This window comes from Hippoglossus hippoglossus, chromosome 16, assembly GCF_009819705.1.
Source record: "Hippoglossus hippoglossus isolate fHipHip1 chromosome 16, fHipHip1.pri, whole genome shotgun sequence".
NCBI lineage: Eukaryota > Metazoa > Chordata > Actinopteri > Pleuronectiformes > Pleuronectidae > Hippoglossus > Hippoglossus hippoglossus.
Window position 1 is genome coordinate 9,298,383 of NC_047166.1, and position 24,099 is coordinate 9,322,481.

The 24,099-nt window shown below is 39.9% G+C and overlaps 4 protein-coding genes across 7 annotated transcripts in view; 1 reads left to right on the top strand and 3 right to left on the bottom strand.

Moving 5' to 3' along the window:
* Nucleotides 1-620: 620 nt before the first annotated feature.
* On the bottom strand, nt 621-8,375 carry tnfrsf1a (tumor necrosis factor receptor superfamily, member 1a). Of its 2 annotated transcripts, none has more exons than XM_034611128.1 (10): nt 8,194-8,375; nt 4,744-4,845; nt 4,527-4,632; nt 4,285-4,410; nt 4,026-4,181; nt 3,858-3,936; nt 3,244-3,296; nt 2,740-2,915; nt 2,532-2,652; nt 621-2,400 (listed from the first exon to the last, which is right to left on the bottom strand). In XM_034611128.1, the coding sequence occupies exons 2-10, from the start codon at nt 4,810-4,812 to the stop codon at nt 2,102-2,104; spliced, it is 1,185 nt and encodes a 394-aa protein (XP_034467019.1). In that variant the 5' UTR covers nt 4,813-4,845; nt 8,194-8,375; the 3' UTR covers nt 621-2,101. The 2 variants fall into 2 exon arrangements, with proteins under 2 accessions (XP_034467019.1, XP_034467020.1); XM_034611129.1 differs by lacking the exon at nt 8,194-8,375 and adding an exon at nt 7,892-8,147.
* A 3,004-nt stretch (nt 8,376-11,379) lies between these two features.
* cd27 (CD27 molecule) lies at nt 11,380-16,562 on the top strand. The gene is made up of 7 exons (XM_034610164.1): nt 11,380-11,520; nt 11,799-11,940; nt 12,044-12,172; nt 14,068-14,199; nt 15,020-15,089; nt 15,487-15,638; nt 15,792-16,562. The coding sequence occupies exons 2-7, from the start codon at nt 11,799-11,801 to the stop codon at nt 15,908-15,910; spliced, it is 744 nt and encodes a 247-aa protein (XP_034466055.1). The 5' UTR covers nt 11,380-11,520; the 3' UTR covers nt 15,911-16,562.
* A 2,690-nt stretch (nt 16,563-19,252) lies between these two features.
* Nucleotides 19,253-20,393, bottom strand: LOC117776334 (tumor necrosis factor receptor superfamily member 23-like). Its single transcript, XM_034610168.1, has 5 exons — nt 20,335-20,393; nt 20,156-20,225; nt 19,936-19,978; nt 19,518-19,628; nt 19,253-19,407 (listed from the first exon to the last, which is right to left on the bottom strand). Exons 2-5 carry the CDS (start codon nt 20,222-20,224, stop codon nt 19,253-19,255), a joined length of 378 nt encoding a protein of 125 aa, XP_034466059.1. The 5' UTR covers nt 20,225; nt 20,335-20,393.
* Nucleotides 20,394-21,527: 1,134 nt separating this feature from the next.
* The window catches only part of LOC117776785 (intermediate filament family orphan 1-like), a 12,311-nt gene continuing 9,739 nt past the window's right edge, over nt 21,528-24,099 (bottom strand). For all 3 annotated transcript variants that reach the window (XM_034611067.1, XM_034611066.1, XM_034611065.1), the window contains 2 exons: nt 22,785-24,099; nt 21,528-22,738 (listed from right to left, as the gene is read on the bottom strand). The exon at nt 22,785-24,099 is cut by the window's right edge. The gene's annotated coding sequence lies outside the window, so the exon portion shown is untranslated. The remainder of the gene's footprint in view (nt 22,739-22,784) is intronic.

The following is a 24,099-nucleotide window of genomic DNA, read 5'->3' on the forward strand; positions in this document are numbered from 1 at the left end:
CCCTCTGCAACTGGCCCGACGAGAACAACTGGATTCTGCAGCCAACAAATCAGAGCTCAGGGCTGGTGAATGTGTCGCAGTTGAAAGTGCTTAGAGGAGCAGACGCGGTGACTGATCCCTTTTGAGGGGGGGGGGGGGGGGGGGGGGGGGGGGGGGGTTCTGTTGTTGTTTCATGTCCATCAGGGTTATTGACCACCCCTGAGCAAACAGGAGGAAATCATTTTTTTTGTAAAGAAAAAAAATAAATCTGCTTATAACATAACAGTAAGAAAGGCATTGATATGAAATGAAGTATGAGCATAGGGTGTTTGATAGAGAACAGAGTGAAAATAGGAAGAAGTGAGTCATGGGGAAGAGGAGAATTTAATGTAGCTACCTTTCCGGTAGCTACGTTTAAAGAATGTAGCTTACCGGAAAGGAAAAAAAAAGAGAACAGGTCAAAGACTTGGCAGTGGAATCAACGGGAAGTAAAATGCCCCTAAACGTGTGATTAATGTCTAAGGCTTGAGGCTGGAATGAAGACTGGCAGTGAGCCTGAGGGTTACTGTACATCCTCATTGTGATACACTGTCACCGTGTAAACAGTAGCCGCCCGAGGCCTCCACACAAACACATCCAGTCCAACATAAAAAGATACATTTATTCAAAGATCAGAGTTTTACATTTAACATGGCTGCTGCTCAGCATTGATTGTTCGCTCGATACATGTTTCCATCTCATAAAGTAAAATACAAAAGTGCTTTGGAATGACAAGTCTCTAATCCGAGAGAGCATGACTGATTCATATCAGAATCTGCAGGCTGGAACTGGTCCTATAAAAGTTGCTTGGCTGAGACAGGCTGAGACAAGGTGTGTCCCGTTCTGTCCTACAGTCATGAATAATGCTTGTATAATGGGGCTTAAAAGAATGATAATGGGACTGTGAAACGTCTGTAAGACGCAGCAGAGGGATATATTTTACCCACTATAAGCAGGAACTACTAAAACATTACCAGTTAACTTCATGGTACAGGGTAAATAGTCACCATTAAAATGTGTACTACCTGTAATCTTATGTCCAACATCGTTGCACAGGTCCTGATTCAGTAAGGTGCACATTTAAGTCATTTCTTGTTTACAGTTTGCGCTATAGCTTAGAGCAAAGCCACACATCAATGCATTTTTTCAAAGAAGCTTAGAAAATAAAAATGGTTAGCAACAATAACTTTATTGTGAGTGAGTTGCTACTTAAAAAAAATCTTATTTTACCTGGCCTCGCCCATGGATCTGCCCCTGGACAGAGGGCAGGGAAAGGACTAGGTAAATAGCTTCCTAAGCTTTCGGCACCTTGTCACCTTGCAAAAGTGACTTTTGACATAAATGGAATCATCTAATTGGCCAACTCTTCAAATGGCAGATAATAGCAAAAAATGTCTGCTGTTCAATAAAAAGTTGATAAAGCCACATGAAAATATGATTCGGTACAAATTACATTATCGAAAGCATTCTGTACAGTAACAAGTCACTAGTCTAGTATGAAATCCTAAAGACTATTATTCCCATATATTGCCAAAGACATTCAGTGCAGTTATACTAATGCAACACCGCATCTGAGACACCGTGTATAAAAAGATCTTCATAGATTATATTATACTATGTAATTATATTATATATTTGCTCTCTGACTGGATGAGTTCGATAAGAAAAAGAGAATGTTCACATTGTGAAAGTGGTGTCAATATTCTCAACTAACACTTGGAAAAAATAAGCCCATTACCCAAAATGTGTACTCTTTAAACTTTAAAAAACACATAAGTACACATACACATGCATTGCTGGAAGTTCATTACAAAGGGTTGAGCAGAGTTTATCAGCGGAAAAATCCTATTTTCAGTGGCTCCCCCTCCCCGAACGTTTCCATCAGTCCCTCTCAGGAGTTTGGTCTTGTCGTCTCAGTGGGTGAAGGGAACAAGAGGTAGATCCCTCAGTGATGCTGGTTGGCTTTGAAGTAAAACTGCTGCTTTGGTGGTAGCCCCGTGTCTTTTTGCTTTGAGGCTGTCCGTGAGGGGGTCTCCAAAGAGAACAATACTTGGTTTCATAAGCTTTTGTTAGCGTCGGTGAATTACTGAAAGCTGTACTTTGTCTCCAGCTCCTCGGCCACCCCTCCCAGGCGCATCGTCCTCAGTTTGTCCAACAACTCCTGCAACAAAGGCCAGTGCAGCATTCCACTTTGACCTCCTCCATCCGCACGAGACACTCTCTCAGCCCACAACCGCAGCATCTGGTAGTGAGCCTCCCTGCAGGGCCGGTGATCCAGCTCTGCTTGTTCGATCTCTGTATCCCTCACACCTAGAGTACGCACCAGCTGCTTCACCTGCAGCGCAGAAACTAGATCCAACACTGAGTAGATTAGGTCAGAGGCTGAAGACGGGGGAAAAGAAGAGGGGAGGGGTGTGTTGAGAGGAAGCGATAAGAGTTAGTACAACAGTGCGCTGTATGTTTGAGTCAACACACTGGAACATGCTGCTATGCACAGTATTAAATCCACTCACTCTCGATTTCCAGGGGGACACAGTCAGGCAGATTGGGTGGCAGCTGGTCACTCACAGAGCTGTTGGGAGTGACTTCGACGCTGCTGTTGTCTGAACATCCTTCACTACAGATCAGGACCACCTATGAAACAAGAGCAGATCAAAATGTGTTGAATATAAATGTTATTCCAGTGGTGAAAAGTTACCAGAGGCAGCTAGACCAGTTTACCTCGGAAGAGTCCGGAGAATCAGCAGTCGGTTGGGAGGACGGCTGTGCCCACTTCTTCTTGATGGTGCGTTTAGTGACCACGTGAGTGATGAGAGCGACCAGCACCAACAACACAAGAGCCACAGCAACAACTCCAGCAATTATGTTTGTGAAAAATTGCTCTCCTCTGTCGTTACCTTCATGGTGATTACAAGGGACGCGTAGGAAAAAAGGACACAGATGGATAATTGTTAAAAAAGAAATTGTGTTTTTTTACATTCTAGTTTTATAAAATCTAGAATGTAAATTTGGACAAGCAGCAGTAAATAGATGGATTTGAGTTTGTTACTGTGCAGCTGGAATTGGTTATTCCAATTTTAAAACCAGTTGATTTTAACATATTCTGACACAAATCAATGTGACTATATCATTTATTATAAGGTAACTTTATTCTTATAGCAAAGCTTTGGTTACTCTGGAAACCAGTGTAATCATATCACGTATATTCATATGTCATATGCTCACCATTTGGATTCAGACTAGGAAGTGGACAGCCATGGTTGCACTCACTGGTACAACTGTGGAGAGCAGAGAAGACGTGTCACAGCGTTAAAGAGGAAGTTGGAAGATCTCAAGAGGAAGTGATTAACACAGAGGCCGAGAAGTATTTTCAACACCAGCAAGTGTTAACACTTCAGGTACAATGTTAGAGTCACACTACACAGGAAATTGGTGTAGAAATGAAAGAGAAATATTTCTTCATCTGTCACAGTTACTAAATGGCCACACTCACACTATGTGAACAAGAGACTAGCTGAGGATTGTGGGATTTTAAGAGGCTCCGATCTTTTTTTTCCTCGTTTTATCTTACACATATCTCCTCATTGAAAACAGGAGCCCAAGAGTCAATATATTGAACAACTGGACGCTTGTCGTTTTGTGTTACAATGTCAGTAGCCCAGTTTTTAACACCCAACTTCTCTCCTCTGTGAACAACGAATAAAAAAACTGAACAAAGTCGGAAGTGCGCTGCAAGTTTCAATTCATCAAACCAACTTCCCCATCTGACTCTAAATAACACCATCACAGACCGCATGATGGGAACAGAGCGTGCACAAACAACAATGGTGTAGACTCACCTCTTGCAGGGTTCACACGTTTTTTTGACTCTGTAGTAGTTCTCCTTACATTCACAAACTGTGTTTGTCAGGTTTGTGCCTGTGCAAAACAAGAATAATTAAATGATAAAAATAATAATAATTTACTCAACACTGATGTTTGTGTAACAGTCACGTCTCAACACTTACAGTTTTGCTTTTCCTTTTCATTAGGTCCACATTGTGCACATTTGCGACACTCGTACGTTACTGAGTCGATGTAAGATCTGTAATGACCGTCATAGCATTGACAAATAGTGTTTTGGTCTTTTTCACAATTTTTTAGAGTCTTTTCATTCTTTGTCGCTGTGAAAAACAGAGAAGAGGTGGATTAAGAAAACCATCCATTGGTGCAACACTGGTAAATCCAAGAATTGAAATGAGTCAGAAAAAGGTAATGTTGCTGTACCTTTGCAGACACTGCACGCTCTGCATGTGGTGGAGTAATTAATCTTATCCATGAATTGTCCAGCAGGACATGGAGCACATTTACTTCTGTGACCCGTAGCATTACACACCTCTACAAGCTTATTACCTGAAAAACATTAATGTCAAGACTTTGTAAAATCGATCTATAGCATAAGACGACATCTGCCTGTGTGATATTTCGGGTAATGAGCACGCTACTGTGTGTCATGTGTGTCTCTGTACCTGGCAAACATTTGTTGCAACAAATTCCCTTTCCAGGGGAGTAGTCGTCAGTGGGACACGTGGACTCTGAAGATGGCAAATATGCCAAAGTGGGAACGACCATGCACTGCAACAAAAATAGACAATGAATGTCCAGAAAAAAAGTTTATTGTCCATGAGAGGATTGTTTTTCTCTTTTTGTTAATTCTATGAGTGAAGTACTTTAGGTTTTTCTCACCATGAGGAGCAGTATTGTGCCCACAGGGGGATTTTTATTCCTCCGTCCTCTGTGTCCAGCTTCCTCCATTTTACAGGTTTAACTCAATCCATGTGAGGCCACCTGCAAGGTACAACAATCAGTAAAGTTCCTCTAACCGTGAGTGAATTACTAAACAATATAATGCACTTCTTCTTCTTTCACTTCTGGGCAAACACACAACTAAGTTAGAGTCATTATTCAAAGCTTTAAATGTCTTTAAATGTACAATTTAATCAAACTGAATTCATCTTTAACAATGTTGTTTCTTGCAAAGTAAAGGTTGGCATAATGGTTTTTACTGAACAAGGCTCTGAAGGGATGCAACTGTACATCAGGCTGTCATTCATTTGGGTTGTGAAATCTCTTTACAAACACTGAAGCGATTGCCAAGAGAACGAGATCGCAAATAAAAGTTGTGGAAAGAAGTTGGAAGAGGTCAGAAGCCAAAAAGGTTGGAAACCACTGGTTTAATCTTTGACTAAATCTATTGTTTTTTTTTTTTTTAAATGTGTTATATAATCCACTGTGTAAAATCTTCATGTTAAAAGTTACTTATAACTAAATCTGCCAGTAAAAGTTCAATATTTTTCTCTATAGTGGAATGGAAGTGTGTGTCAAATGAAAATACTCAAGTAAAGTAGAGTACTTGACTAAAAGTACTTTTTTAGGAGGAAAGTTCAGAAGCCTTCGTTGCATCATTTACCGAGTAACAAATATACATTTTATCTGAGCTTCATTTAATGAGCCCTGACTTGATCACGTGAAACAAACTACAACAGACATATTCTCCATGTCCCTCTTTGCATCTAACCAGACATTCATGGTTTATATTTACCTGTTTTAAGACGTCCACCTTAAAGACTTCTGCTACAGGAGGTGATTTGAGAAAACAAGCCTCCTTCCAAGTTAATAATCAGTATGCGAGTAAACTTGAGTAATAATTTTGAGGAGGAGGCTGAAGTTTCGCTGGTGGTTTCCTCAGCACATGAGCAGGTGAAACGAAACTGCAAGGAACAATTTCTTATTAAGCTGAATCATGTATTGATGCAACCACCTCTTAGCTTAAATATACCTCAAACTGAGATTTCTATACTCTGCTCAATGTATATATATTCTGTTTAGAGTGTATATATTATTTCCATTCCATTCCATACTTGTATTCTTCCTTGCGTTTATATTGTATGTTTACATATTACTTCTACTGATGTGTATTTTTGACTGTCCTTATTGCTGATGCAACACAGACCTTTTCCCTACTGTGGGATTTATGAAGGATTATCTTATTTTATCAGGTTTAACTCACTTAACTGTGCAAAATTCATTTCTCTCTGCGCTATTCTATATCTTATATGTAATCTGTTACACTGTATATATATCCCCACACTGTATATATTCTGTTTACATTGTATACATTAGTTCTATTCCATTTATATTATCTATATTTCTATTTTCCTTGAATTGTTAAGTATTGCATATTTACTTGTTACTATTTTACCAATGTCTATTTTTTTAACTGTCCCCTTGAAACACTGTAAATTTCCCTGGTGTGGGACTAATAAAGGATTATAGTATCATAACGTATCGTAATGTATAATATCCAGATCATTCCGTAATGTATCATAAGTTATAGCAACGCATCATAACGTATTGTAAAGTATCGTAACATATCATAACGTATCATAACAGATTTTAACATATTGTAACATATCATAACGTATTGTAACGTATCGTAACATATCATAATGTATTATAACTAGGGCTGTCAAAATTAACGCGATAAGGCGGGATGATTCATTTGTGGAATTAACGCGTTAACTCACTCACACGCAGTGAGATCAGAGCTCGGTCACGTGAAGCAGCCGGTCAGTGACTTTGTAGAAGAACAGTGAAACACAGAGTTTCTCTGGTCACAGCTGCCCAGTGACCAGCTGCGTCACGATCAGAGCAGAAGCTGCAGTTGGTTTGTACCGAGCTGGAGTTCCTGTTTCCTCCTCCCTTCTGCTCTCACTGGAACTAATAAACACAGATCACTAGTTATCAGGACCTGATCAGTACAGGAAGTCACTTAGTGTTTGTTTGATCCGCTCCAGAGTTCACGAGGCTGCATTTAAACATCATGAAAATGACCCGTCAACATTTTACAGTTCAGTCCAACACGAGACGCTCACAGTCAGGACTCAGTGTTAAAATGAGCGGAGCGACACGCAGACATGATCCGACACCATCGATTCATAACCAAACACGTGACCTGACGTTTGTCACCTAAGTCATCCCCAATAAAAGATGAACTATGAACGTGAACTAGTTCATTCTCATCTGCATGAGCTGAAGTGTGAACTGGCTCAACCCTGCTTCTGCAGATGGGCTCAGATTCAGATTTCACATTCACATTTAATTGTGTAAAGGTTTGGTTGTTTGATTTAAAAAAGAAAAGACAAAAGTTTGATTCAACCATCCTATATTTGCTTTAAAAAAAAAAAAAAGGCCAAGAAGCCCCAATTATTGAGGATAAAGGTTCTTTGAGTTTGATATAAAAAAAAAAGAAGTTCTAAATAACATCATCCTATGTTTGCTCAGAGGCATAGCCAAGAGACAGCCACATGTAATTATGGTGTGGTATGTTTTAGTTTGATTTTATATCATTTTTCAATCTTAATAACTCTATCATTTGGACTTGTCATCAACTTGCCTTCTGTCATTTATCTTTCCGGTCCCACAACAATATACAGAGAAAAGGGGGATTTGTCGGGCATTTAGAAATGGTGATTAAACGTGACTAATCACAGCTACCCTGTGATTAGTCTGATTAAAAATGGTAATCGTTTGACAGCCCTAATTGTAATGTACCATAACGAATTGTAACGTATTGTAACATATCATAACGTATTGTAACATATCATAACGTATTGTAACATATCATAACGTATCATAACATATCATAACGTATTGTAACATATTGTAACGTATCATAACGTATCATAACGTATTGTAACGTATCATGTATTGTAACGCATCGTAACGTATCATATCATCTCGTATCTTATCAGATTTTTTCAGATTGAACTATTGCCTGACCTTTTAGGCTAAAACATAAGCAGTGTCATTTAAGGTGGACTTGAAAACTCACATTTAAACAACCTTACGGATGTGACTCTCTGGGCAAGTTCAAATCGAGAGACTTCACGGAATCCGACATGTTCCTGTAGCTTGTTTGTTAGCTTCACTTCCCTGTTCGCGTAGAAGTCGCGTTAGAAGCAGAAAGCCTGGACAGATGTTATCAGACGAGGAGCGAACACACAGGAGTTGATCTACTGTTCTGCCGTCGCTGGTTTCGCTTTAACTGCTCCAGTTTTACACCGCAGCTCGCCCACAGCCGGACGATATGAATCACACACACCGACACACAAGAGGTGTTTTACCGCCACGTACCTGGACAAGCACCGGGGCTCAGCGCCTCTGTAAAGATCCACAAGTCGCCGCGTTCGAGCCGTAAAGGGATTTTTAATGAAACTTGTTGTTTTGACCGGGAAGCCGAGCGACCGAGGAGAGAGGATCCTGAGCAGAGGAGCGACAAGAGGGAGGCGCAGTCTGACGGGAAGAGGCTGAGTCACGAGACCGTTTCAAGGAATCGTGTAATAAGCCACTGGCAAGAAAGTCACCTGTGGGGGGCACACACACAGAGAGAGAATACACACACATACACGTACACGTACACGCACGCGTACACGTACACACACACATACACATACACATACACGTACACAAACATACACACACATACACGTACACACACACACACACACACACATACACACACACACATACACGTACACACATACACAAACACACACACACACATACACATAATACACTGTACACACACACTAACACACATTCACATAATACACTGTACACACACAGATATATAAATACACACACACACACATAATACACTCACACACATTCACACACACACAAACAGATACACAAACATACACACAAATATACAAATACATACATAAACACACACACACACACACAACCAGTCGAAAGAGAAGTCTTAAGTCTGCAGGTGACTCACTACAATAATAATATGAATAACAACAGTAATAGTAACGATTATAATAATGATAATAATTACTTCAAAAATAAAACAATTAATTTTATTTTAAGAACAACAAATGACCACAATCATTTTATATACAATGAAATAATAACAAAACTAGATTAGGCACTCAGTTGAGTATAGGCACTCAACATAATTCCCATAAATTTGCCAGATTTCTTTCATCAAGATCCACGAATTACTCTCAGGGAAAACTATGAAAATGGTGAAGAAAATGAAAAAAAAAAAACCCACTTGGATTCGCCTCCTGATCTGGATCCACACCAACATTGAACTGAAAATGAATTGGTAATTAGAATCAGTGTCAGATCTGCGTCCTGCAGCTCCTGAGTCAGAGACACCTGCAGAGTGAGGCCGGGCAGGTGGCACACAGTTAATGTGGAGTGTGACATACATACATGGGGAAGAGAGAGAGAGAGAAGACAGAGGGAAGTGCTCAGTGTGTCACAGGAGTTGTCCCAGCAAACTCGTTCTACAGCAGCATAACTAAGGGATGGTTGAGGACTGACCGAGGAATTTTACAGACACGACCACAGGATAATCAGAGTAAGAGCTTCTGATCATTTCAGATTTCTGCTGATATTGTACTACTAAGTGTTTATGTTGGCATATTAAATAAAGTGACATTTAGAAACAGTGTCACCACTTTGTCCATCGGAGAGAATGTTGATTTGTTTCAACTGTAAAAGAATCAGTATGAATGAAACAAATCCTTCATGTCAAGATGTTTTTGTTTATAGTGCTATCAGCCAACAGGAGGTTTTAATCTCCCGAATGTCAGTATCTGCTTCAAGAACCTAAAGCATTGGTCTAGCAATACTATAGTCCTCAGCTGTTTCTTTAGTGGTGCACAATCCCACTGTGTCAGCCGTTATTGATTAGTATTGATCAGCGCCTTTTGTTGCCTTTTAGTCAAAGAGAGGTGGCACATTTTATTTATAAAATACTGAATATGGACACTGGATGTAATTGTTCGTAATGTGTTTTTTAACTGATCAAACTTCATACGATATATATTTATCACTGTGTCCATGAATAGATTTTAAGCTAATGCTTTTTAAGTATCACTATAACTAACAGATATAATATAGAAATGAAAAATAGAGATAAGTAGTAATTAAGTTCAAGTTTCAAGTTCATGTCATTCCAGCCAATTTTGGGAAAACCTTCAGTGGAACAAATTGTGTTTCTCAGGACTCAAGTGCACAAACAACGAGTTTACCGACAATACCAAAAAGCATAAAGTGCAACTTAGTGCCCGAGTTAAAATCATTTAAAATAACAAACAAAAAACCCATAAAGGTAGGCATAATAAATACAGGTTTAAAAGTAATGGTAGTGTAGAGTGCAAATTCAGTTGCGTACAGCATCATTTATATTAAAGAAATAAATGAATATAAAGAGGAGCAGACAGACAGGAGGACAGAGATGCGCATGACGTCTCCTGAAGAGTAATTGAAAGAGCTCAATCAGCAGAGACAAGTAGTTCCTCAGAAAAACCACATCCTTCCTTTCAGTGCAAACACAAAAAAGGTCTTCATCTCTGCACCGCTCCTCCTCCTCCTCTCTTTACCTAGATTGGCACAGACACGTAGACTGCAGGCTCCTGTCATGCACACACTCATGCTGCTGAGTGTCACACAGTAATTCAGCTCTGCAGATTAGCTTTTGTTTATTGCCATTTTTACTGAATAACGCCCACGTCTTCCGGGCAAAGATTGCTCTAAAGCTCCAAGCAAGCACAGTAATCTTATACGGTCAAGCAGCAGTGATAGTGAAACCTCAAGAGAAGCATGACCAGGTTTACTCAGCTCAGAGTTGTGTTGTTGCTCAGTCATTCTTTCGCTCAGTCATCACTGGACTTTGTTTGAGTGCTGCTGCCACACGCTCCTTTAAGACGCCACTTCTGTTTCACAGTTGACACGTGTCGGGGTCTGGTTTCTGTGAAACTTGAGCTCAGGCAGAGACTAGTGGTTTGTGAGAGGAGAACATGTCAGCCTCTCAGTTTAAGATGCAGCAGAAGTTGACGATGGTTTGGACCAGGGGCGACTGAGGAGACTCTGCTCCTCTTCTTTAATTTATTTTCCTGAGATCTTCATACTTTTTTCTTCTTAAAAAAAATCACTGGTGACAAGATTTACTGTTTTCTTGTGTTTGGGAAAGAACTACACACAAATGCTAATTAGGTATTGTTGATTGACTCAAAAAGTTCTCACGACCACAAAGTTCACTCTATAATAGGAGCGATTTCTGAGAACAACATCAATCCGTTTACGGCCAGCATCACTTATTATTTGTGGGGACAGTACACTCTGGTGTAATTTAAATTAGAATCACCCTCAGGCATTAGAAAAGGTCATAATAGGTTATAATAAAACCAATATAACCAGTTTGAGCCTCCTGTGTCACTAAATATCTGATTGTGTGTGTGTGTGTGTGTGTGTGTGTGTGTGTGTGTGTGTGGGGGGGGGGGGGGGGGGGGGGGGAAGAAACTGTCAAAATGTTGGTCTATCACATTGAGTCATCACTTACATCTTGAATGAAAACTCCCCTGAGACACTTCTTGTCCCCTGTTCAGTCTCACACACAGAGGGTCGCAGGACGCATCTCTTCTCACCTCCTCATCCACCGTAAGTACAGTAACCAGATATTTGGTATATAGCTGTGGGTCAGACCTCTGATAAGTGCTGAAGTTAGTTGATTTATTAATATATGTTTCTGTGATCTCACCTGCAGTATAGAATGATGAGTGTTTGGAGGCATATAAGGCAACATTTTCAGTATTACCGGGTGTATGTTATATGTTTTTTCAAATCTGAAGTGTGTCAGTAATGTTAAGCACTGTTGATGTATGCTGTTTCCTCCTCCTCTTCTTTCTGCTCATCCTCATTCCTTCTCCCTTTCCCAGATGCAGCTACTCTGTCATGTTGCTTTCCTCCTCCTGTGCAGTCTCCCTTTCCTCTCATCTGTGTTTCCCCTAGATTGCAGTAGTACACAATATCCCTGGCCAGTGGTTGAATCCAAGTTATGCTGTGAGATGTGCCCACCAGGTGTAGTGATTATTATATTCATCATGATATATATTATGGTTTTGAGGCAGACAGGTTAAATCAGGTTGTAAGTGTAACTACTCTTTGTGTGTGTGTTCTGTAGGTCATCATATGAATCCGCGTCAGCACAACAACTCATGTACAAGAGTGTGTGTATCTTGCGAGGGGGAACGATACATTGATACTTACAATGTGGCGTTGACTTGTTCAAATTGCAAACTTTGCGAACATCGTGAGTAATTCCACAATTAAAGCCTTTTGAGTCAGTGACTGTGTCAGTACAGTGATATTAACATGTTTTATATGATTTTCAATTCTAGAGATGAAATGATGCTTTAAAATGTGTCCTACAGGAGATTTTATCACTCTGTTATCTTGCCCATTTTCTCTGATAATAAATGTTATCCAGGGCAAAGAACATAAATGTTGAAACAGCTGAAACAGATCAGCAGATGTTGAACTGGTTGTGATATGACAGAAACAAGTATTTGAGTGTGTGTGTGTGTGTGTGTGTGTGTGTGTGTGTGTGTGTGTGTGTGTGTGTGTGTGTGTGTGTGTGTGTGTGTGTGTGTGTGTGTGATTGTGTGTGATTGTGTGTGATTGTGTGTGATTGTGTGTGATGTATGACTGGAATCAGTTATACCACACACCCATAAATAAGGCCAAAGAACGTTACTCAACTTTGCGCATCAGGACTTCAGAGAAGTTTGCCCGAGAAACATTAAGGTCACTTACACAGGGGGGATTTCCCATTCTGTGGGGTATGGTGGGATACTGTCAGACAGAGATGAGAGAGAGGGGGGTGGGGTAATCATGTTGATATGATCAACAGCAGCAGCACAGCCCACCAAGGTGTTAAAAAAGAATAGACCATCGTCATGTCAGTGGAAAAAATAGAAAAACACAGAAAAGTGGTAAACATCGGAAAAGAGCAGCAGACACAAATGTCATTTATTATTAGTCAGGTCTTTGCCCTGCTACAGGTGAGCAAAACAGCCTGTTGTGCTTATTTCCAAATGTCACAGTGGAAAACACAGAAGACAGAAAACACATAGAGAGTTTGTGATTCTCAGTCTGAACTGTGGGTACATGAATAGTGTAGCATTTTCTTTGACTTTTGATTTTACATATTTAAATCCGGTGTTAAAGGTGCAGCGATAACCATATTTTAAATCTGCCAATACGTGCAGAGCTCTTGTCTTTGATAGTTGTCTTCATAAAAACCTCTTTAAAGCCCCAGTGTTTAGAATCAGGGAGGATGAATGTGATTGTTCAAAATGTTTAATTTTGAATCTAAAACTTAAATAATATTTTATGACAGAATAACGTTTTCAGTCCTCAAATCCCATCCCATGCTCGTATATCCAGAGATTATCCAGTGGAAGGAATATTAGTATCTTAGATTGATAGTAATTTGAAGGCTCCCAAAGTATTTGTATTTACAAAGCGAAGTATTGAGTGCAAACCACTCAACCCTACCAAAGAGCCGCTGAGCAATAGTCCTGGTCTGAGGTCACAGTTACTTCTCAGAGCTAATGGTGTTTTTGAGGACTTTTTGTTTTCAGCTTCAAGAAGAAGTCAGGTCGTCTCAAGTCAAGACGTCTGCGTCTGAGATAATGAATCGTTTTAACTTTTTTTAGCCATACTTGTATCCTGTCTACATGTGTGGTTACATCAGCTAATATACAACTTTTAACCAGACTAAGATATGACATCTCTCTGATTCATGACCATAAATGGCATCAAATAAATGGATTAAGTTGCTAATATACATATATGTGTAGTGATGAAAATGGCCCATCGTTTGATCATTTGTCAGATCACACTGGAGAATGCACGTAATCTGTAAGAAAATGTTTCATCAAAGTGAAATTCTAGCTTAACAGGGAGATAACAGTTGCTTCTGTGTCTGACGTGTTATCTACAGTGACGGTATAACCATCTTATGACTAAAAGCTAGAATCTCTACCTGCCCGGCCCAAGTTGTGATTCATTTCACTTTTCGGTTTGCCACACTTTAACATCAGCCTTCGTGTATGGGTGTGTCCGTCTCTCTCACGATTACACTCAGATTCATGACTATACTTTTTCTTCTAATGAAAACCGTTTTTCCCTTTGTTTTCACAGCTAACATGGAGTATAAGTCAAGATGTAGTTTCACTCAGAACGCTGAGTGCAGATGCAAAACTGGCTACAACTGCAAAGACAAACCCTGCACCCGGTGTGTGCCGACACCCACCCTCCCTCCAGCCACTACCAGTAAGACACAAAGCGACTCACATAGACCCGTTGAAATAGAAGTAGACAAGATATATGTGACACAGTTTATAGAAGTTGAATTTATTTGCTCTGGGTGCAGACGTCAGACACAAAGTCAGCATTTGGAGTTTGTTGCTGAAATCAATTCTATTTATAAGAAAACTAATTCTGGGAGGCAAACTAAACTGAGTTAACCATAACCATATATCACCCCAAATAGTTTCCTTGAAACAATTTATTTCTGGTTCAACCACAACCATCATCATGTGACTGCATAAAAAGTAGTTGGTTACAAGGGAGAGTAACTTTTGAGTTACTTTTAAATGTCTGCTTTACATGCAGCTGTATTATTTTAGTCTGTGACAGTCAAGTTGTTTCTACCAGTGTGTCCATTGTCACTGTAATGAGGCAGTGGAACAATGAGACACAGTTGACATGTATTGTTTGGCCTCTTTATTGTGTCCTCAACAGGCCTTCAAATCAACTTCTCAGTCACTGATACTGAGTGAAATGAGATTTTAAAAACTGTTTGTCAAATATGTACCAGATGCTCTAGAAAATTATAACTATTAAGCTTTGATATGGAGAAAGTCTTCACACTGTAAAATGATCATCTATCAGTTATTTTTCTTTTTTTACTGTTCCAAAGTGGCCAAAATCCAAAAAATGTAGCTACGAAGGACAATAGCTTACTACAGATATCGACAGTGTCGATTTCAACCACAACACACTACTTAAAAAGTGGTTCACTGTTCTTGTAAAGGCTCAGCAATAAGCAGCCCTGTGAATCCCTCTGCAAATTCCCTGGAACTTTCTATAGCGCCACACTGCACCATGGCAACGTGTTGCAGCACTCAAGGACGCCACTGTAACCATAGCAACACATTACAGTATCCCTGAGTGCTAGCTGTGTTGAAACAGGTCTGTGCTGATGTAGTAACTAAAAACTACGCAAACAAATAATCATTCCGATAATCTCAGTTGTTTCAGCTGCAGTATCCATGGATACGCTCATACACACAACATGACACATTATTGTGGATTTTGCTGTGTCATTATAGATCAGGTCGTCTTAACGCGATTTAAAAAAAAAAGAAGTGCTCTCAGTGTGAGCTTACAGACTGATCTGAACCAACAGTTGAATTATTAATGCCTTCATTCTGTTTAAAGTATTCCTGTTTTTTTCTTCTTCTTTTTCCTTTCAGCAAACAAGCCCAAACAACCAATCAGAGGTAAAGTTAGCTCTCATGGCTCTGTGCCAATGAAATGATTGATCTCTCATTCCAGTGGTTGTTTACGTGTTCTAACAATGCCTCTTTCCTTCATTCTTACAGAGAAAGCGTGGTTCCTGGTGATAATCGCCCTCCTGTGTATTGGAATTGCACTTGTCGTTGTAACAAAAATAAAGCCCCTACTGCGCTGGATCAGGTCCAAGGACAGTAAGTAGATTATTGTCATGAGACAGACACTGCAGCAGTATACAAATACAGGAAGTACACTGAGCATAGTACTTTTATATATATATACTTATGCGATATATTACATCATGTTTGAATGTAATTTATATGAAATGGTCCCCCTCTTCTCTTCAGGCTTCTTTTTTACTGACAAACCAGAACAATCATACTCTGAGGACGACGATCAATCCAAGCCTGTCCAGGAAGTCTGCGGGGAATGTGACCAACCTATTGATGTGTGCCTTAAATGCTAAATAGGTGATAAGAAAAGGCTACAAGCAAACATCCTGTGCTGCTAAGGACATTTATGGTTAATGAGGCCAAACACCACTTCAGTCCGTGCTGGCGAAGGAACCTTGAGAGGTCAAGTATTTCTGGACTGATTCGGTTTCCTGAGCGGAAACATGACTCTTTGACATCTGTGACGATAAGATGATAAAAGTGTATAAAACATGGAGATAAAGAAAGTGAAAAGAGAGGGACACTGTGATACGCATGACTTAGAAATTGTGCACTGTGTTGCAGTTGGTATGTACTATGGTACACAAAAGTTAAAGATAGTCTATATTTAATACCTTTACATTTATCTGTGTATATATAAAGACCTTTTTGCTGTAGTTTTGTGGTTAGATTATAGATCCTGTGAATTTTTTGCAATGAATTTCATATATGTCTACTCAAATGTACTCAAAATAAACTTTTATTGAAATTAAAATGTCTATTAATTGTAAAAGACATACAAAATCCAGGTCTGATACTAACTAGGGAGGGATGACAGAGTTTGTCAAAGAGTATTCAGAAGCTTTTTCCAGCTGTTTGTCAGTTTCTGGTGCGTATGTCTTTTTTCCCAGAGCCTGCAGGAGATAATGTCCCCGTAGAGCACTGTAATCCCCTGACAGTTTGTCAGAGGACGATAAAATGTGCTCCACAGTCATCTGTAGTTCCACAGTTATATAATTCCTTCCTGTGTTTGGAGTCATGGTCATAACCATCAACACAAATCCTCTGGGAATGCTGCGATGCATCATAGCTCCTCCTCCTCTTTGGACACGTGGTAGTCCTTCCCCTGCTCCTGCGAGGGGAAGAATATGTTTTCCATCTCCCCGCTCCTCTCCTCCTCGGACAGATGAACACTGGGAGAGGACGTGGGGTGACACACAGGACCGTCTCTTTCCTCGTCTTCTTCGGCGCCCACTCTTTCAGCCGCCTTCGCACCTTCAGTTGTCGAACCGACTTGTCCTGTAAACTGGCTGATCAAGCTGAAGATGACCGTCCCCGGGTTGTGGACATGGACTGGACCTACAGAGACATCAAGTCAAGAATGCACAAATGTTTTACTTCTCTTACTTACAAAGAAGGTACAACTGTGTCTTTTCTCTTGTTTTTATTTTCTTCCTTTAAGGATTTCACATGAAAGTTGTCATTTCACTCATCAGTACCCAGATTGGCTGCTGCGAGGGGAGGTGGCTGCTGCTTTGCTATGAATGAGTCTCTGGGGAACTGGTGACTTGACTCCTTTGACTTGAAAGAACCAGAAGCCCGTCTTCCCTAAACAAGAACATGGCCGACATGTTTGAGGAAAACAAAGGATAAATGATGCCATATATGTAAATCCATGATAGAATGAGAAGTGTATTGCTGCTATGCCAGAAAAATAAAAAATGGATCTGTATCATCTTACAACATTTCAAACATAAAACTTTTCACGTTAAAACATACAACTTTTCCCATTATATTGTGATAAAGTTTTATGTTTTAACAATAATAAGTTATCAAATAATACCTCGATACATTTAATGTTGTAACGCGAAGGGTTATAAGTCATAACAATAAAGTATCACATTATAAAGTGATACATTTACATCATAAAGTGATACTGATCTGTTTCTTTCTTTTTCCAGCGCGGCAGCAACACTTAGACTTTAGACTTTAGACACTTACCTCATTACATAGCTTTGCAATAGCTGAAAAAACAGTAGATTGAGTAATGAGAACTGGTAGAGAATAGAGATTTATTTACATTCATCTAAAAATGAGTAATCAACATGTATATGAAACCGTGAAACTGTAAGAACATGACAAATCTCCAATCACAGTCATTTCTACACTTCTTATGTGCAGTGTTTATTGTTCTCCAGAAGTGATTCAACCCAAAGGTTTATGTGCGACAGCCCGTCCTGCACGTGAGCACCATCGTACCTCGCTTGAAACATGTTTCATCTCCTGGTTGACGGACGCAGAACAGGACCACGAGAGCCACACATCCCACAACAACCACTGGAATCAAGATGGCTGCCAGCTGACTGCTCTTCACGCCTGAGAGATAGAAACTGGAGTCAATGACACTGCTAACACACTGTGGTCAGATTAAGCAGGTAATGGTAAGGGTCCAGAAGCCAATCCCAGCTGATATTGGGCGAGAGGCGAGGGCCACTCTGGACAGGTCACCAGTCACAGGGCCTATAGAAACAACCACTGCACTACCATGCCACTGAGATCATTCATCCAATAGATCCGTATATTATCAATGTGGGTAAAAGATAGTTTGACATGATCGTGGTGCTACAGGAAAATGTTACCAGTGTCAGTAGGCTGCTAACATGTTAAAATTGATCATGTGTCTCAAAACAAAACCAATATTACTCTCATACTTTTTTAATCAGAATCATACACACTCACCTGCATTGAGTGTTGGTTTAGGGCCGCATCTGTGTGAGAAAAGGGTCTGAATGTAATGCACCGTCACTTTAAGATCGTTTTTTAAGTCATCTACATGTTCAGTGCAACAATCAAGAGTTTTAAACTGCCCCCTGGGACATTTGATCATTTCCTGTATCTCAGGAAATCATTAACTCACTTGAGAAGTTGACAAGGTTTGGCATGGGAGCTGCTTTGTCCTGAGGAATTGATGGAAGGAGTCTGCTCATCGTTTCCCAAGGTCACATCTGTTGCTGATGGAGAACAACAAAAAACAAACACAGGTTTCGTTTCAGATTTCAGACAAACACAGGATAAAACGGAATCTCAGTTCAAAAGCCGAACAGGAACAGATCATTCACAGGCACATGAGAAAAGACTAATGTGTTAACATGTATACATTCGAAAGTGAAAGTACCATGTACAGTATGAAGCAGAATAAAAATGATGTGTGGTGTAAAAACATTTTGTGCTGCAGGGAGTTATGTAGAATAGCGCTGGATTTTGAATTGTAGTTGCTTTGAAAATTTGAATTTTTACATTCTAATTGTTTTTTGACATTAGATATGATAAGTTAGATATTTAAGAGAACTTCGGTGGCTTATGTGTAAATGTTCTGGCCAAATGTTCTCCTCCCTCTATTCAGATGCGAAGCTAATATCCCGGCTATGAAAGCCGCCATCTTTGGCCAGAGTCTGTGTGGTAGCGTTCCAGGGATGGAGCTGCAAGTCCCAAAAATACACCACCAATCACCATGGAACATCAGTCTCAGCTGTCAATCATGACATTTCACAGCGCTTTTACAACATCAAATAACCAATTAAAACCAAACTTACTGGACGTCCCCTAACCCTAACCCTCTACCAACATGGAGGAGGCGGGATTTATGACAGAAAGTCTCAGTGTTTACCGGCTGTGGTCGTTTGCTGGATCTTGACACATTGTGCACAGTTCTCGGTGTATGTGATGTTCTTGGTGCATTTGAAACCGGCCTCACAGACGCACTTTATATCGGACGTGCTGGTGCAGCCCTGAACCACTTTCAGGTGATGATCTGATACACAGAGAAACAGAAGCCATTGCAGATTTATCTTTGAACTAAAGCAAAATCTTGTTCCTAGAAATGCAAAAGAATTCAGCCATAATGACCCATGGTTTGTGTACCTGATCTGCAGTCTGTGAAGCAGCGGTGGCAGCTGTCATCTAGGTTCCAGTCAGTTGTGAAGCTTCCGGCAGGACATGGCTGACACTCGGCGCCAGACTTCTGATACTTACCTGACAGAACAGAGAGTGACAACAACCGGATGATAAAGAGAAAAGCCACTGCCTGCTCTCTCTCTCTCTCAGACTGCATAGTAATGAAGGATGTGGTCATATACAGCATATGTGCGTGCATTGTTTCATCAAGACAGACAAAGAGATGTGCAGACAGGGTGAGAGAAATATAAATAATGTACGTCTCAGTGTTATAAGTATAATCATTTCCAGATATCAATTCATTCATTTAAACAGTGAGTCAAAGCCAAATGAGGAACAGAAAGAAAAGCAAAGAAGCTCATGTCACGTATGAAGATTTTCTTACCTGCAGGGCACATTGTACGCTGTCCGCCACTGGCAGTGTAATCCTGTTAACACATTAATACAAATAGAAATCAAACACTTTAATAATAATGCAGCAAAAATGATCTCACAGATCATGTTTGTGAAGGTTTGAGCTTTTTCTTACACTTTAAAGCAAAGAACAGTGTTTTTCTGTGAGCATGTATAATAATGTAGGTGAATAAACTGAAGGATGAGTTTACCAGCGGGGAGGTGAACACCAGCTGTGCCGAAGAAATCAAGACAATCACAAAGTATTGCACAAGCCCCATTCTATCGAGAAAAGGTAGAAAAATCCATAGGAGATAACAGGTTGTCACTTTGAAAGTAAAATAAATAAGTTTTTTTTTATTAAAATATGGTGGAAATTTAAAACTCTTACCTTAAATATGATGATGTCTTTTGGTCTTCTTCTGTTTTGCTGTTAACTTCCTCAAGGTGTGGACTTTTTTTTCTCTCTCTCTCTCTCTCTCTCTCTCTCTCTCTCTCTCTCTCCCTCCCTCCCTCCTCGTCACTGTTTCCTTACCTGGTTACAGTTTCTTGTGTTCCTTTCCTCGCCCACTGATCTCTGCCATTCTGCTACCGTCTTGTTTACACGCTCAGCTCTCAGGCCGTCCGCTCTCTGACTAATTTGCTGCTTCAAAGCCTCATCAATTTCCGGGCAAACTGTGAATTCTGACGAAGAGTGAAGAGAAGAGATAGACGTCTTCTCAGCAGTGAACTCAACAATCTGATTGAGCAGTGGCTCTTTTCATTGCGGCGGTTATGATTTCATTTCCGATTTAATTCCAGTATATTCCTTACATGTTCTACAGGCTGCAAGTGTCTGCTCATAACGTTTTTCTTTAGCAGAAACTAAATGTAATGTAGCTAAAGGTCAATTAAAGGGTCTGTTCACCCAATTTAAAGCTATAGTCAAGAGCGTTTGAAGGGACTTTGACACATGCATCTAGACATTCTCGTCTTCAACCAACCTCTACATTTGCAAAAGCTTTAGGCAGAGAGCTAATGGCCTGGGGCTTTGTCAGGGGGTCTCTGATCATAGTGGTGTTTTAGTCTCCAGTACAAACTTGATCATAGATGTTCAACAAGGATCTCACCAAATTGCCATTGATTTGAACTACTGTAATCCGCCTTTCTCAGGGGGCCCCCTCTGAGCGCAGGGCCCCAACGCCCCTGTTCTGAGTGGTACATACTCCTGTAGAGGTATTCAGATCATTTGTGTAAATAAATATAGCAGTTATGCAAAAAGTAATTTACAGAAAAATTACAAAGTAAAAGTCCATGATTCAAAATCAAGGACTGAATGAGTGAAGGTGCCGGCTCTAATAAAAGTATTAAAGTAATGGGAGAGGAAAGTAGAAAAAAACTAAAGTACTGCTGCATAAATTAGTATCGGTTTGTTTAATTTTTGCTTCTTTGTTCATCAGTAGATAATCTGACGTCTTTGGGCCCCAAATGATCATTTCATGGAAACTGTCGCACATGTGTTGACGGAAATTTCTCATTGGTGGAATTGGAAACAACTCTCTGGTTAGTTTGGATCATGTTTAACAAACAATCACACGTCCGCTCCTCAGATGCATCTTTTATTCTTTCAGTCTCTCTCCACACGTTACATACTGTAGCTCTGCAGTGAAGCTTTGTAGCCAAAAATCGCTTTGTCTTGATGTTTAAAGATTGCAAAGTCGCACATCTGGAGCAGCCAATCAGCATCCAGGATTATCATCAAATTGTGGAGTGACGCCAAATATGATCAAAACGATTTGAGGCTTTCACAGAAGAAGTGACTTTGAAAAACACTTTAACTGCCTTGAATTCCATTGAGGAGCCGATTAGACGTCATCGCACGTTAATTCAAACCGTTTCTTTTCAGGCGTATTGTTGTGGACATTTCTTTGCAGACTTTAAACACAAGTATATATTCAAAGCTGTATTTCCTTTACACGTATATCAAAGCCATCGTACAGTCATTTCGCTAAAGCATTTGCATATAAGTAGTTCATTTCTTAAACTTGAGTTATTTTTAAATCGACTTTACTCGGCAACCACATACACTCATACAGGAAGAGTAGCTATGGAAAAAAACTCCATTGACATTTGATTTAAATATATACATTTTTTTGAGGGTGATCATTATCACAAGACGACTCAGTCTCAGATTTCATTTCCTAAAGTTAAACTGCTAAACACAGTGATGACATCGAATTATACTCGTTATGTTTCCTACTTCTTCATGTTGTACATTTGCCAGTTTAAAGCCTTTTTCTTTAAAAACACTCACTGTACAGATAAAACACTCATAAACATACACACTGGCACATGCATACATAGAGACTCACTCTGTGCATGAAAGTAAAACCATACAGAAGGAAACGTGTGTGTGTGTGTGTGTGTTTCATGTCTCTGAGATCCTGCTCTGGTTCAAACAGCCGTCAGCTGATTCCACCAGCCACACATGCATGAGTTTAAATAAACTTCACACTTTTTTTTTACAGTTACAAAGTGGTGAAGTGTGAGTTGTAGTAGAAGGAGAAAAGAAAACATTCAACCACACATAGGAAACCATATCTCGAAGTGTCTGATAATAGATCAGTGATGATTGATTGGTGGGGGGCTGTCCCCCCCCCCCCGACAGTGACTATTTCCAGCGTTATCTTCACATATGTTTTACTGAAGCGGCGTGAATGTGTGCAAGTTCAATCTCATGTTTCAATGTGCAGAGAAAACCTATTTAAATAAAGTCTAAATGAGGTATGTGTTCATTCATTATTCTAGTATCACACCTGCAACATGTAAAAGATGAGGAAAATATGAATAGAAGAAAGATACTTTTCTATTTCCAGCGTCTTGACATTTTTTTTTTTGTTACATGTTTCACAAGTTATAGTGCGGATTGTTTCATATAGTACATTTCTGCTTCCTTTCTATGTGCAAACGTTTATAGGCTCAAAAATAGGTTTAGTTATATACATCAAGCACCTTGGTGTTACAGCTTCGGCAGCTAGTCATTCGTTGTTTTTTTTTTTCTGTTGATTCAAAATGTGACCGAGTTCATTTTATTTTGGCACTCACCGGCTAACACACATTATTTCATGACCATCTTTTTGTTCCTACGTTTCCCTTACATCGGTTCACCATGCAGCTCTTTGGGCCTTCACTCTTATTGAAGCGTAAAATAAAACTTATTATCAACATCTCCTATATGTGACACTTGGGTGTTAATGCACTGGACTGACTGCATCAGTTGTGTTTCACTCTACAGATACATTTACATCCTTGTCTGCTACTCTGGGTTTCTCGTGAAGCAGCATTTACAGAAAACACAAACCTTAAACATCTCATCTGTGGTGTTCAATGCATTTCACATAGTATTTCAATGTTTGCAGAAAAACGCATCACCTGGCTCCACTTTGTTCATGCTTCTAATTCCCTTTCGACAATTCCCACTGAGAAACTACTCATTCCAGGATCCAAATGTCTGTGTGTGAGTGCTGCAATGTCGGTGTGGTTTCCTCTTCAGCCTGAAACCGTAACGATGCTGGTGCTTCCTGCCGGTGACATTAAATTCATTTGAACTGTAGCGGAAACGATTTAGCAGCAGATTAAAAGCAACAAGGCGTGTTGGCGTGCACAGACCTCTTCCTGCTTTACACACAGCTAATGGTTTTTCCACTTTTATAATCATTTGCCAGATAAAGCACACATGTTATGATTTATTTCGCTTTAGCCTGACTTTGCTCATGGTTTTAATCTGACATGACGCAGACACAAAGCTGGATCTGCGGCTTTAAGGCAGTAAAATGCTGAATCGTGACATCGTATCAAGCTCATTATCATCAATTATCGATTTGATGCTCATCATTATGCTGTTTCGTGTATCGATGCCAGGTCAAAGTAGCGCCACTGCACTCTTTCCACTAAAACCTGCTTCCTGTTGTTTTTATTGGTTTGTTAGAAGTATATTTATCACAGGACTGAGTATTTGTACGATAAGCGGTTATTAAAATGTGAATGGTTATGGTGAGATTCCCGGGCTAGCACGTGTTTGTTGGTGAATGTGTGTGTCATGCTACGCTTTTCTGCAGCTCTGCGCTTCCACGCTGCCTCAGAGCGACGTCAGCCCTTTGACTTACAGTAAATTCAT